General features: G+C 49.4%; 1 protein-coding gene across 1 annotated transcript in view; it reads left to right on the top strand.

Annotated features, from left to right (window-relative positions):
* BCORL1 (BCL6 corepressor like 1) overlaps window positions 1-15,425 on the top strand; it is a 145,756-nt gene that overhangs the window by 126,406 nt on the left and 3,925 nt on the right. The window contains 4 exon segments of the mRNA XM_077484877.1: window positions 360-526; window positions 11,501-11,646; window positions 12,747-12,824; window positions 14,356-14,512. Coding sequence (XP_077341003.1) covers window positions 360-526; window positions 11,501-11,646; window positions 12,747-12,824; window positions 14,356-14,512 — 548 coding nt within the window.

A 15,425-nucleotide genomic window follows, 5' to 3' on the forward strand; every position in this document is an offset into this window, starting at 1 on the left:
TGGCTTGTGTGACATTAATGGAAGGGGTATGCAGTGATATGTGGGCAGAGTCAGTTTTTCTGTTTTGGGGGGGGGGGTGAAGGTCTACGTTAAGCCATGGCAGGCCAAGCATACATATGTACTGTATGTACGTATACCGACCTTGAGAGTCTATATTTTCCATACCTTCTCCAAGAGAGCTCAGGGTGACTCCGGACAGACAGAATAAAAGAAAAGCTGTGGGCCGGTGACGGTCTGATGAAGCCGTATGTTTTAATCCCTTGCACTCGTGGTCTGTTTTGAACAGTAGAAGGGAGGAATGTGCTGCCATCGGCAGTTTGGCGCAGTCTTTGAAGTCTTGTTGTCCCTCCTTCCTCCAGGATGTGGTGCTGTTCTGTCTGCAGCGAGATCCAGGAGACATCAACCACCGGGATAACGCAGGATACACCGCCCTGCACGAAGCCTGCTCACGCGGCTGGACCGACATCTTACAGGTCCTTCTGTACAACGGGGCCAACGTCAACTGCAGCGCTCAGGATGGGACCCGGTAAGTAAAAAAAAAAAAAAACGCTCTGTACTCCTTGGCACCGCACGCACGCAAGTATGTGGCCGCCTGGCACCGTGAGGCCGTATATTTGCATGATTTGCAGTCACTAGAGCTGTGCCGAGAGCGCGGCCGCTGCACGCTTCCGGGACATTTCCCAGCACCTTAATGAAAGCTCCAATTCGCTGCCTGCGACGGTGAGTTTTCGGATCACGTGACGGCCCATCAGTGGTCACGTGATCTTAAGCCCCGCCAGCATCATAAACCTCTTTAAGAGCCGGGAGACCCCGGGTGCTAAGAGGTTAATGGGGATTGTCTGAATAGTGGGGGATTTTTGCAACACTAATGTAGAGTTGGCATTGATAAAAGAAAAATCTCTTGAATGCAAACCCCCCTGGCGCCGGCTGCACGCAAATATGTGGCATCTCGGTGGTGAGAGGCCGCATATTTGCGTGAATTGCTGTCACTAGAGCTGTGCCAAGAGCGTGCATGCTGCGCGCTCCTGGCACAGTTACCGGCACCTTACTGAATGCTCCCGATCTCTGCTTTCAATGGGGAGCTTTTGGATCACGTAACCGCCGTGATAGCCAATCACGGCGGTCATGTGATTTCAAGCCTCTAAAAGGGCCGGGATGTGCCGGCGCGAAGAGGTTAATGGTGATTTTATGAATAGCGTAGGGTATTTGCAACACGAATGTAGAGTTGGCATGGATAATATAAAATCTCTTTGGAATGCAAACTGTAAGTACCTGAATGTGATCTGGTATCAACCCCTTGCAGTCTACTGTACAGCAGAGCTCCGACTGTGAGAGCAAGAGGAGAAGCCAATCATTTGTGCTGTAAAGATTCACATTGGTAGGAGAAGAGAGCAGAGTGGCAGAGAAGCGCTGTGCAGTATACTGCTTATCCTTTAACCTTTTTACTACTAACATCATAAATGGGGTGGAGGAGGGTTTTACACACACTGTCCTGTAATAAAGACCCCCCCTCCCGCCGCCCACCGGACGTTTATCATAGAGATTTCCAGATGGTCCCCAGTCATCTCTATGACCTTCGGAGGCCTGGGCGTGACGTTGTGACCTTCGGAGGCCTGGGCGTGACGTTGTGACCTTCGGAGGCCTGGGCGTGACGTTGTGACCTTCGGAGGCCTGGGCGTGACGTTGTGACCTTCGGAGGCCTGGGCGTGACGTTGTGACCTTCGGAGGCCTGGGCGTGACGTTGTGACCTTCGGAGGCCTGGGCGTGACGTTGTGACCTTCGGAGGCCTGGGCGTGACGTTGTGACCTTCGGAGGCCTGGGCGCGACGTTGTGACCTTCGGAGGACTGGGCGCGACGTTGTGACCTTCGGAGGCCTGGGCGCGACGTTGTGACCTTCGGAGGCCTGGGCGCGACGTTGTGACCTTCGGAGGCCTGGGCGCGACGTTGTGACCTTCGGAGGCCTGGGCGCGACGTTGTGACCTTCGGAGGCCTGGGCGCGACGTTGTGACCTTCGGAGGCCTGGGCGCGACGTTGTGACCTTCGGAGGCCTGGGCGCGACTTTGTGACGTCACGTCCGGCCGGTGGAAGTAAACCAGGGATCTTCAACCTACGGCACCCCCAGCTGTTGCGGAACTGCACGTCCCATGAGGCCTCGTAAAACTCTTGACATTCACAGACATGACTAGGCACGATGGGAATTGTAGTTCCTGAACAACTGGAGGGCCGTAGTTTGAAGACCCCCTGAAGTAAACCATACCGGGGGCGCGGCTGGAAAGAGATCGTCCATTTAAAAAAAAAAAAAAAATTTTATCCTAAACCCCACATCTCTCCATAAAGAGGACCTGTCACGCACCACTCCTATTACAAGCTATGTTTACATTCCTTGTAATGGGAATAACCAAAACCATATATGATGAGGTCAAACCGAATGGCTTTCAATGTTGTAGGTCCTTGTACTACATAATTAAAGGTTAATCTAAAGGAAATTGAACAACAAAAGTTGTATAATGTGTATTCAGCTTTAGTGCACCTGATTTGTATACAAGGTTTCCATCAGCCTGTGTCTGTTCAACCTGCTCGATTTTGGGCGTGTCTCCCTCTATTGTTGGCTGGTGTAATTGCAGACGGTGATGACCATTTTCACCGCCTTGATTTTGCCTTTCCAAAGCCAGCACTTTTCTCATGCCTCAAGGATCTTACTCCGGTTAGTAAGTCGCTTTGGGGCGTGGTCTCTTGATATTTATGATGATGTCACACAGTGATTATGTAGGTTTTCAAAAGCATTTTGCACACAGTTGACCAGTGGCTAGTTAGCAATATATACACTCACCGGCCACTTTAGGTACACCTGTTCAATTGCTTGGCAACACAATTTGCTAATCAGCCAGTTGCATGGCAGCAACTCGGTGCATTTAGGCATCTAGATGCGGTGAAGACGACTTGCCGAAATTCAAACCAAGCATCAGAAAGGGGATTTAAGTGACCTTGAATGTGACATGGTTGTTGGTGCCAGACGGGCCAGTCTGAGTATTTCAAAAACTGCTGATCTACTGGGATTTTCACTCACAACCATCTCTCGGGTTTACAGAGAATTGTCCGAAAAAGAGAAAATATCCAGTGAGCGGCAGTTATGTTGAGGAAAATGCCCTGTTGATGTCAGAGGAGAATGAGTAGACTGGTTCAAGATCATAGAAAGGCAACAGTAACGCAAATAACCACTTGTTACGTACAAGGTATGCAGAATACCATCTCAGAAGGCACAACACATTGAACCTTGAAGCAGATGGGCTACAGCAGGAGAAGACGCACACCGGGTGCCCTCCTGTCAACTAAGAACAGGAAACTGAGGCAACAATTCGCACAGGATCACCGAAATTGGACAATAGAAAATGGAAAAAACGTTGCCGGGTCTGATGAGTCTCGATTTCAGCTGCGACATTCAGATGATGGGGTCAGAATTTGGAGTATATAACATGAAAGCATGGATCCATCCTACCTCGTATCACCGGTTCAGGCTGGTGGTGGTGTAATGGTGGGGGGGATATATTCTTGGCACGCTTTGGGCCCCTTAGTACCACTTGAGCATGGTTTAAAACCCACGACCTACCTGAGTATTATTGACCGTGCCATCCCTTTATGACTACAGTGTCCCCATCTTCTGATGGCTCCTTCCAGCAGTATAATGCACCATGTCACAAAGCTCCAATCATCTCACCACTGGACAATGAGGTCACTGTACTCCAATGGCCTCCACACTCACCAGATCTCATCCAATGGCCTTCACACTCACCAGACCTCATCCAATGGCCTCCACACTCACCAGACCTCATCCAATGGCCTCCACACTCACCAGACCTCATCCAATGGCCTCCACACTCACCAGATCTCATCCAATGGCCTTCACACTCACCAGACCTCATCCAATGGCCTCCACACTCACCAGACCTCATCCAATGGCCTCCACACTCACCAGACCTCATCCAATGGCCTCCACAGTCACCAGGTCTCATCCAATGGCCTCCACAGTCACCAGGTCTCATCCAATGGCCTCCACAGTCACCAGGTCTCATCCAATGGCCTCCACAGTCACCAGGTCTCATCCAATGGCCTCCACAGTCACCAGACCTCATCCAATGGCCTCCACACTCACCAGAGCTCATCCAATGGCCTCCACACTCACCAGAGCTCATCCAATGGCCTCCACACTCACCAGAGCTCATCCAATGGCCTCCACACTCACCAGAGCTCATCCAATGGCCTCCACACTCACCAGAGCTCATCCAATGGCCTCCACACTCACCAGAGCTCATCCAATGGCCTCCACACGCACCAGAGCTCATCCAATGGCCTCCACACTCACCAGAGCTCATCCAATGGCCTCCACACTCACCAGAGCTCATCCAATGGCCTCCACACTCACCAGATCTCATCCAATGGCCTCCACACTCACCAGACTTCATCCAATGGCCTCCACACTCACCAGACTTCATCCAATGGCCTCCACACTCACCAGACCTCATCCAATGGCCTCCACACTCACCAGAGCTCAACCCAATAGAGCACCTTTGGGATGTGGTGGGGAGATCGGCATCATGGATGTGCAGCCAACAAATCTGTAGCAACTGTGTGATGCTCTCATGTCACTATGGACCAAAATCTCTGAGGAACGTTTCCAACACCTTGTAGAATCTATGCCACCAAGAATGAAGGCAGAAGGGGTCCAACCCGGTACTAGCAAGGTGTACCTAATTATAAAGTGGCCAGCGAGTGTATGTGTGTATATGTGTGATTGATATGTATGTATGTGTGTTTTTTGTGCTCAGAGCTTGGCTTTGCCCAGTCCTAGTCTGATGGGATAATGTTAGGGGAACACACGATAGTCTGCAGGGGGCATGAGAGATTTTAAACCAGCTTATTTGTATTTGAAGAGATCTTTTTCCCGTCACCTTATGAAGTCGATCCTTTTTTAGTTATTAATTGTGATGTTGAGACGTTGCCGAGATGCTCAGCACATCAACAACATGAAGTGGCATGAGATGCTGAGCCACTGGTTCTGCAATGCCAGGCATCATCTCTCCACCCCCATCCTCCTTCCCCTGTCTCCTGCACCCGACCTTCCCGTCCCTTGGTCTCCCTTCTCACCATCTTTTCCCATTTCACCTTGTCTGCCGTCCTCGGTCCTCCGTGTCCTCGCAGCCGGATGACTTCACGTCATTTGCTTTCATAGCAACATGTCTCCTAATAATGACTCGGTGCTGGAAGACGTTCTTCTCTATGGATAGAACTGCAGTAGCTGAAAAGTCATCAGTTCTTATGTTGTGCCGTATTTTATGCAGCTGTGAGTCTTATTGGTAAGTGTCCTCCTTATGCTGCCTTACTTTTCTCACCATTCCTGGTAAATGGCTGCAATATTACATTTCTGGGTTTAGAAGTCTTTAGAGCAACCACATTGAATTCCAGTCTTCGATCCTTTCCTGCTACCCATCTACAGTGACTTTGGTCATCTTCACTCTGCTGGTTGAGGCCGAGGCCTCTATCCTCTGACCTGGATCACTACTACTCCAGTTCCACCAGACTTGTGGTCACCATCACCCAGTTCCTCACCAGTCATGACTGTAGAAGCACTCGGTGACCTCCTGCACCTTCCCCTGCCGTGTCTATTGCTGATCCCCCCGCAGCCCTCGAGACGGCCATGCAGTTGGTTGCAGCGACCATTTCTAATGCTGATTCTGTGTCATCCTGAAGACACTTTGCTTGAGGTATAGAAGTCTTCTGCTATTGGTCAAGATTTTATAGATTGTTTTGGCTCTTAATGACGCGGAAAGCTCTGCGCTGCATCTACAGCAGTGGTCTCCATACTGCGGCCCAGAGGCCAGATGTGGCCCTATGCTTGACTTTATCCGGTCCTTGGGGCACTATTCCTCCTGCCGACAGGAACAAAGGGGCACTATTCCTCCTACTGACACCAACAATGGGGCACTATTCCTCCCACTGACACCAACAATGGGGCACTATTCCTCCCACTGACACCAACAATGGGGCACTATTCCTCCCGCTGACACCAACAATGGGGCACTATTCCTCCCCACTGACACCAACAATGGGGCACTATTCCTCCCCACTGACACCAACAATGGGGCACTATTCCTCCCCACTGACACCAACAATGGGGCACTATTCCTCCCACTGACACCAACAATGGGGCACTATTCCTCCCCACTGACACCAACAATGGGGCACTATTCCTCCCCACTGACACCAACAATGGGGCACTATTCCTCCCCACTGACACCAACAATGGGGCACTATTCCTCCCCACTGACACCAACAATGGGGCACTATTCCTCCCCACTGACACCAACAATGGGGCACTATTCCTCCCCACTGACACCAACAATGGGGCACTATTCCTCCCCACTGACACCAACAATGGGGCACTATTCCTCCCCACTGACACCAACAATGGGGCACTATTCCTCCCCACTGACACCAACAATGGGGCACTATTCCTCCCCACTGACACCAACAATGGGGCACTATTCCTCCCCACTGACACCAACAATGGGGCACTATTCCTCCCCACTGACACCAACAATGGGGCACTATTCCTCCCCACTGACACCAACAATGGGGCACTATTCCTCCCCACTGACACCAACAATGAGGCACTATTCCTCCCCACTGACACCAACAATGGGGCACTATTCCTCCCCACTGACACCAACAATGGGGCACTATTCCTCCCCACTGACACCAACAATGGGGCACCATTCCTCCCACTGACACCAACAATGGGGCACCATTCCTCCCACTGACACCAACAATGGGGCACCATTCCTCCCACTGACACCATCCATGGGGCACCATTCCTCCCACTGACACCATCCATGGGGCACCATTCCTCCCACTGACACCATCCATGGGGCACCATTCCTCCCACTGACACCATCCATGGGGCACCATTCCTCCCACTGACACCATCCATGGGGCACCATTCCTCCCACTGACATCAGTACATTTTCTACTTCCAAAGGCCAAAGTCCAATCCAATTAAAGTCTGAAGGCCAGTAAACTGGGTCTTTCTTTAGAAAGTTTGGAGACCTCTGCTCTAGAGGATCAGTCTACTGTTCTTAGTCTCTGGTCTTTCAGAGCTCCCACAGTTGTAAAGACCTTTGCATTGCAAGTCAGATCATCATCTTAAATGATCCGACTTGTGCTCTGAGGATCTTGAAAGGGAACCCCACACCAAAATTTTAAACCGCGGGGGTCCTCCCCCCCCACCCCCAGGACCATACCAGACCGAAGCTGGTATGGATTTTGAGGGGAACCCCACGCCAAAAAAAAAAAAACAAGTGTTGACCCTTATCAGATTACGCAGCCCAGCAGGTCAGGAAGGGGGGGGGAGTGAGCGCCCCCCTCCCCAGACTTCTACCCTCCCCAGACTATTATATCAACATTCCTCTGCCCCAACCCCAAAGCACCTTGTCCCCATGTTGATAGGGACAAGAGCCTCTTCCCGACAACCCTGGGCGGCGACTGTGGAGGTCCCCGGGCAGTGGACTTATCAGATCCCGCTCCCCCCCCCCCCCCCCCCCAATGTGAATGAGTATGGGGTACATTGTACCCTATCCATTCACCCCAAGTGTAGTGTAAATAAAAACAAGAGACAGTTTTTGACAAGTCCTTTTATTAAAAGTAAAGGATGTCCCCCGTAGTAGCTGCCACGTGTCTTCTTCCTCCCGGTCTTCTCCCTCTGCTGCCGTCTTCTCCAGTCCTTTTCTGACGCGGGCTCCCGCAGTTGTCCTCATCGCTGATGTCTGCCAGTTCTTATATAGCAGGGATATGCAATTAGAGGACCTCCAGCTGTTGCAAAACTACAAGTCCCATCATGCCTCTGCCTGTGGGTGTCATGCTTGTGGCTGTGGCTCAGTCTTGCTATGCCTCATGGGAGTTGTAGTTTCTGCAACAGCTGGAGGTCCGCTAATTGCATATCCCTGTTATATAGCCATGGGGACGGCCATAGTGGCCAATAACGCCAAGTAATTTAATGCAAATATACTTGTAAGCATCTCAGGGTAACAAAAGCTCAAAACCACTATGCTGCGACTTCGTAGGCCGTTATCCCTCCCCTACGAGTTTTGTCCTCAGAAGATTGTAAAGTACAACTCAACAACTTGACAGTGAAGACCTCCCGTGTCCCTCAGTGGCTTTTACAGCGAGTACAAAATTCCTATTTATCACCCCGTGTGCTGTATCGTTTCCACTATATTTGGAAGCAGATTGCGCCAGGTCCTGGCCTTTGAACCTTTTTTTGAGGACCAAGCCAGGAGAAACTTTTTTAATAAATGTCTGGAATCTTGGACTCGGGGAATGTGTCAGACAGGGATGATAAAAGACGTCGCTGAACGTGGAGCTTCCCTTTTTTTTTTTTTTAATCCACAGCAATCGGTATCGCACACCCAAACCGCGTAGTCACTGGAGCTTTTGACGGCTCTCTCTCTCTCTCCGCTGTGACCAGGGGGGCCTCCCAGGAAAAGTTCCAAGATGGTCGCCTGCCCAGTCAAGGCCTGCGGTTTCCATGGCGATCGTGCATACAGGATGTAACACAACTGAGTTATTGCACTCTGGAGGACGCAGGGAGATTCGGGGGAGTTGGGAGGATGAAGCGGACGGCTGGCATTCGCCGCCTCTCGCATATTGTAGCGCCTGTAGAGAAAAAAAAAAAAAAATGTGCGAAGCGGTAGCTGCTTAATTGCATATGCATAATTAATACTTGAGTGACAGATGATTAATTGCATTCTTCCACGCTCGCTTTTGTGTAGCCGCTATTTTTATAAGTCGCATTGTTGGAGTTCCGGGGACAAAAATTAAAGGCGCATGCCGGTCAGATATAAATATTTTTTTTCAATTTTTTTTTAAAAAGGGGATCCCGGGGACGCGGCACGGCGGCTGAACAGCTGTAATCGTCGCCCCGCCCCTTTTTATGTTTTGACGTACGCGTCTCAAAAGCCCTGAATGCAAAATCTATACGATTGAAGCCGGGTACTGGGCTCCGCCCTCTGCGGTTGTCATGGTGGAGGGACGCACTGCACAACGTCACATGATGAAGGGCAAAGTCAGGCCCAGGAGCCAGTGACAACCCCTCTGAGGGCGGCTGCCAATCATTTCCTAGTACGCAAAGCAAGCTGGCGATAGACGGGTGCAAGTCTTCCCAGGGGTGTGTGGGGGGGGGGGGGGGTGTCTTCTACTCAAGAGGAACAGTGAAGTGCAATCACTACACAGCACTACTAGGCAGGAGGCACAGGCTGCATTTGTATACAGAGCAGGGGTAGGCAACCTCGGTACACCCAGCAGTTGTAGAACTACAAGTCCCATGATGCATTGCAAGACTTTTGACAGCTATAAGGCATGACTCCTAGAGGCAGAGGGATGATGGGGTTTGTAGTTTCACCACAGCTGAAGTGATGAGGTCACCTACCCCTGATGTAGAGTTTTATATAGCGGTCCCTGGTTATATATCCAATTAGAGACTTTACCGAACTCCCTTCACCCTTCCCCAGTGTGTCTTTACCTGGGCTATTGGGTATGCCCGATTACGTGACATGACTGTGATTGGCTGTAACAGTTACATAGTAGATGAGGTTGAAAAAAAGACACAAGTCCATCAAGTCCAACCTATGTGTGTGTGATTATATGTCAGTATTACATTGTATATCCCTGTATGTTGTGGTTGTTCAGGTGCTTATCTAATAGTTTTTTTTTTAATTTATCAATGCTCCCCCGCTGAGACCACCGCCTGTGGAAGGGAATTCCACATCCTTGCCGCTCTTACAGTAAAGAACCCTCTACATAGTTTAAGGTTAAACCTCTTTTCTTCTAATTTTAATGAGTGGCCACGAGTCTTGTTAAACTCCCTTCGTGAAAAAGTTTTCTCCCTATTGTGGGGTCACCAGTCCGGTATTTGTATATTGAAATCATATCCCATCTCAGGCGTCTCTTCTCCAGAGAGAATAAGTTCAGAGCTCACAACCTTTCCTCATAACTAATATCCTCCAGACCATTTATTAGCTTTGTTGCCCTTCTTTGTACTCGCTCCATTTCCAGTACATCCTTCCTGTGGACTGGTGCCCAGAACTGGACAGTATACTCCAGGTGCGGCCGGACCAGAGTCTTGTAGAGGGGAGAATTATTGTCTCATCTCTGGAGTTGATCCGCTTTTTAATGCCAATATTCTGTTTGCTTCGTTAGGCTCAGCAATGCCAAGCTGCTGCTATCATCTTCTAGAACCGCCAGGTCCTTTTCCTTCCTAGATTCCCCCAGAGGTTCTCCCCCCAGTGTATAGATTGCATTCATATTTTTGCCACCCAAATACATTATTTACATTTTTTTTAAATTGAACCTCATTTTCCACGTAGTTGCCTAGATTGTTCAGATCTTTTTGCAAGGTTTCCACATCCTGCGGAGAAGTTATTGCCCTGCTTAGCTTAGTATCGTCCACAAATATAGAGATTGAACTGTTTCCCCCATCCCCATCCTCCAGGTTGTTCATGAATAAATTATATAGGATTGGTCCCAGCACAGAACCCTGGGGGACCCCACTACCCACCCCTGACCATTCCGAGTACTCCCCGTTTATCACCACCCTCTGAACTCGCCCTTGTAGCCAGTTTTCAATCCATGTACTCACCCTATGGTCCATGCCAACGGACCTTATTTTGTACAATAAACGTTTACAGTATGAGGAACTGTCAAATGCTTTTGCAAAATCCAGATACACCACGTCTACGGGCCTTCCTTTATCTAGATGGAAACTCACTGCCTCTCACATGATCGGTATCCAATCCTGCTGGCTTTTTATCATTACTTTGGACCTGGGGCAGTCTTGTCAGCCAGGTTCCCTGTGCTGGGAGTGCACATTGAGTGCGCTCCGAGCATAGAAACCTCTGACATCCATGGTGGTGAGAGGATAAATACTAAGTATTTAAAATATTTAAAGATTGACATCAAGTTTGATAATAATAAATATATATATATTTTACACTATATTACCAAAAGTATCTTGTCCAACATCAGCGCCTGACCTCACAAATGCTCTTCTGGAAGAATGGTCAAACATTCCCATAGACACACTACTAAACCTTGTGGACGGCCTTCTCAGAAGAGTTGAAGCTGTTATATCTGCAAAGGGTGGGCCAACTCAATATTGATCCCTACGGACTAAGACTGGGATGCTATTGAAGTTCATGTGCGTGTAAAGGCAGGCAATTTTCATTATACACTTTTTTTGTTTTGTTTTTTGTTTTTTGTTACTGTGACATCACTGGGTCTCTGTGCTTCCCTATGCAATGCAGGCATATCATGGCTGGTGGGAGCTACATAGCTTCCTGAAACAACATCAGAGCGAACACCAACCACCCTAATGTATAATAGTCTTGTAGGGGGATTGTTTGGAGGGTATGTAATGGATTGTATCACTCATCACCCAATGTTCTTCTGACAGGCCCATACATGACGCGGTGGTCAATGACAACATAGAGACGGTGTGGCTTCTTCTCTCCTATGGTGCCGATCCTACGCTGGCCACCTACTCTGGACAGACGCCCATGAAACTGGCCAGCAGTGAAGCCATGAGGACCTTCCTGAGCGGTATGTTGGGGGTCACAGGTCAGGGTTTGCACCGGAGAACCTGATCTTTTCTAGTCATGTGACCTAAATTGCAACTCCACTTATTGTACACAACGAGGAGCCGTATGCACTAGCTATATATTCCTCTACAGCTCGGGGTATATAGCCCGTATCGAGCTCGGGGTGTATATAGCCCGTATCGAGCTCGGGGTGTATATAGCCCGTATCGAGCTCGGGGTGTATATAGCCCGTATCGAGCTCGGGGTGTATATAGCCCGTATCGAGCTCGGGGTGTATATAGCCCGTATCGAGCTCGGGGTGTATATAGCCCGTATCGAGCTCGGGGTGTATATAGCCCGTATCGAGCTCGGGGTGTATATAGCCCGTATCGAGCTCGGGGTGTATATAGCCCGTATCGAGCTCGGGATATAGACGTATTATACTCTAGGCACTGTATATAGTTCTAGCAGGTTGCACAGTGGGGGCTCCTGGTTCTGGGTGAGATTGGCCTGCTGGTAGCTCTGCCCTGCGGTGACAACACTGCCCCTCCATAGACACAGTACAGGATTGAGCGTTGTCACCCTAGGACCTTTATTCTTGGCATCACCAGGTGAAAATAAAGGGGGGGGAGGGGGGTCTAAAGACAAAAACAGACTGGTAAGATCACCTGCACCCTGGGCACTCAATCCTGCCATTTGGGGGGGGGGGGGGGGGGGGGGCATGGAAGTGGCCCCACCTCCGGCAGCCTGCCAGAGTCTGTGAGGGGCTGAAGTACTCAGTGGCTGATTGGCTGTTCCTGGGTTTTGGGGTCCGTGTGTTCTGGCACGTATGACCAGAACACGGAATACTGGACTATGATAAGCCTCAGGCAGGGGGATTGAGTACGGCACCTGTGCCCCCTGGCACGCCGGGATTGGATGCACACAGGACAAACGCACAGTGTGCATGTGGTCTATGGTGCAGTGTATTAGATATCCATCCTTGGGTTTAGATGTGGAGGGCGCACCGTTCACTTTCCAGACACTGACACGGGTGTAGTTCTGGCTTAGAGCTCCGTATCCCGGAACCTGGATGTTTGTCTTCTCCTGACTCTCACCGGTCTATCTTCTCTCTCTGTACAGATTACCTGTCAGACCTGCAAGGACGCTCCGATGGCGACCCCCGGGCATCATGGGACTTCTACAGTAGCTCCGTACTAGGTAAGACTCATGTTCAGTTGACTCTCTCCTGGGCTAAAATGGCTTTACTCTGATATCACTGCACACTGTGAGCTCTTCACCATGTGCACTAGAAGCTGCAGCAAGTCGGAGCCTTTCCCCTGCCGGTTCCTTGCTGGTGGATGTCCAGCATCATTGAGCCCTTCTCAGCCTTGTCCCGCCCATTTTTCATTCGTTGATTTCCATTCCTTTAATCACGGAGGCCGAGCATCCCATGTAAGCAGTGGTGGATTTTGTTTTTTTCTTTGTGCTGCAACCCCCCCTCCACCATCTAAATTTGTCCCATCTCAGACCCTGAAACATGATTCATCCAAATGCCACATAAGTGGTCAATGGGGCAGAGGATGGGGTCATCGGCACATGGGACTGAGTCAGCAGGGCAGAGGGTATGTAGCACTGGTGGGGCACTGGTGGGGCACTGGTGGGGCACTGGTGGGGCACTGTTGGGCGGCACTGTTGGGCGGCACTGTTGGGCGACACGGGTGGGGGGCACTGTTGGGCGACACGGGTGGGGGGCACGGGTGGGGGGCACGGTTGGGCGGCACGGTTGGGCGACACGGTTGGGCGACACGGTTGGGCGACACTGGTGGGACACTGTTGGGCGACACTGGTGGGGCCCCCATGGGGGCGACGGGTGGGCGGCACTGTTGGGGCTGCTCTGATAATCAGGACACTGTAGATGTCCCCTGTCACACTAGCCAGTTACCATCTCTCCTCAGCATGAGGAAAGGAATGCTGATAACCGGCAAGTGTGTTTACATCATGATCAGCTGTAATTGGACACAGCTGATAACAGGGTAAAGAGCTGCTGTGATTGGCTCTTTACCCCAATCTGTGATCAGTGGAGTCCTTCAAACACAGTGACTACAGAGCACGGTTTGAAGGACGTCAATAGATTCCTTCCCAGAACTGGATGTGCGGTCGTCTGGGGGGGGGGGGGGGGGGGGGGGCGCGCTTCCCCTGAAAAAATGTCCCTGCATGTCAGAATTTCCTAGCCTGGTCTGCATGAAAATACATCCTGCCAAGTCTGACCTCCACCCATCAAGGCATTTTTTTTTTAAGCTTTTTTGCAAAACTCCTCCCAAGAGCCAGGCTACTGCTTGCATCAGGGCTCAGATGTTTTCAGGAAGTTCCCACCAACCATGATCTGCCTGCATTGCATAGAGAAGCGCAGAGACCCAGCGATGTGACATCACCGGGTCTAAAATAAGGCCTGTAATGAAAATGCAAAGATTTTTATTTATTTTTTATTAAGGTCATAAGCATGCTGATGAGAGAAAGTAGGAAGGTGCCAGGGGAGACCACTTATAAACAGTCTAAAGTTCAGCTTTAAAGGACATGAATGCTGGGGAGCCGTCGTCGTAGTCCCTACTTCTTAGCATTACACCCAGCGTCCAGCAGAGGTCCCCAGCACAGACTAGGAAGGAGACCCGCGCTCATCTCCTACAAGGGAGAGGCGGAATCCTCAGGTCATTGTAATTTGCAGGAACATTATTTATTTATTTTTTTGCAGATGCGAAGGATGAAGTTTGCCACAACGTTCTCCTAGACCCCTCCGAGACGTCCAAGAAGGAGGAAGGGGAGAAGGAGGAGGAAGACGACTTCCTGTTTGAGTTCTCGGAGGCCCCGCTCATCCCCTGCTACAACCTGCAGGTCTCCCTGACTAGCGGGTAAGAGGCTGCCAGGCGCTGCTCCTTATTATGGAGAATGGTGGGAAACATCTCCCTCTTGTGGGCAATGTGAGGAATTGCACATTACTGTCAGAGGAGGGATTAAAAGTTCTCAACGGAGCAGAAATATACGCCGTGCGATGAGAGATCATTTTATTATATATTTTATTATATATAGAGAGATATACATATTATATATTTATATATAAAGAGATATAGTATAGTATATAGTATATTATGCCATTTGAATTTTAGTAATCTCCGTTGTTTTAGTCGTATTTTAGTCAACTAAAATAGTATTCATTTAGTAGACTAAAATGTTTTAGTTTTTTTTTGTTGACAAAATTAACACTGGATATAATTTGCTGCTCAGTGATTGCAGTATCCTAGTTTGCACCTCCCCAAAGGTAATACTTAAAATCTGGCCTGTTGGGTCCTGAGGACATGTGTTGAGAACCACCGCCCTAGAGGATAAAATGGCAGTCATTACAATATTTTATGTCACACCATATTTGCGATGCGGTCTTAGAAAAGCAATTTTTTGGGGGGGAATTTTTTTTTACTTTTTTTGAATTAAAACCAAAAATGTAAAGTTAGCCCAATTGTTTTTTTTTTTTTTTTTTTATGATGTGAAAGATGATGTTACACTGAGTAAATAAATACCGAAAATGTCACGCTTTAAAATTGCTCACACTTGTGGCATGGTGACAAACTACGGTACTTAAAAATTTAGCTGATGCTTTAAAACTTTTTTTTTGTTTTGTTTTTTTTGTTTTGTTTTTACAGGTTACATGTTAAGTTACAGAGGAGGTCTAGTACTAGAATTTTTGCTCTAATGCTAACGATCGTGGCGATGCCTCACATGTGTGGTTTGAACACTGTTTACATATCTGGGCACGACTTACATATGCGT

This window comes from Lithobates pipiens, unplaced genomic scaffold (genome assembly GCF_037356315.1).
Source record: "Lithobates pipiens isolate NorthernLeopardFrog02 unplaced genomic scaffold, aLitPip1_a1.2 Scaffold_1, whole genome shotgun sequence".
Classification (NCBI taxonomy): domain Eukaryota; kingdom Metazoa; phylum Chordata; class Amphibia; order Anura; family Ranidae; genus Lithobates; species Lithobates pipiens.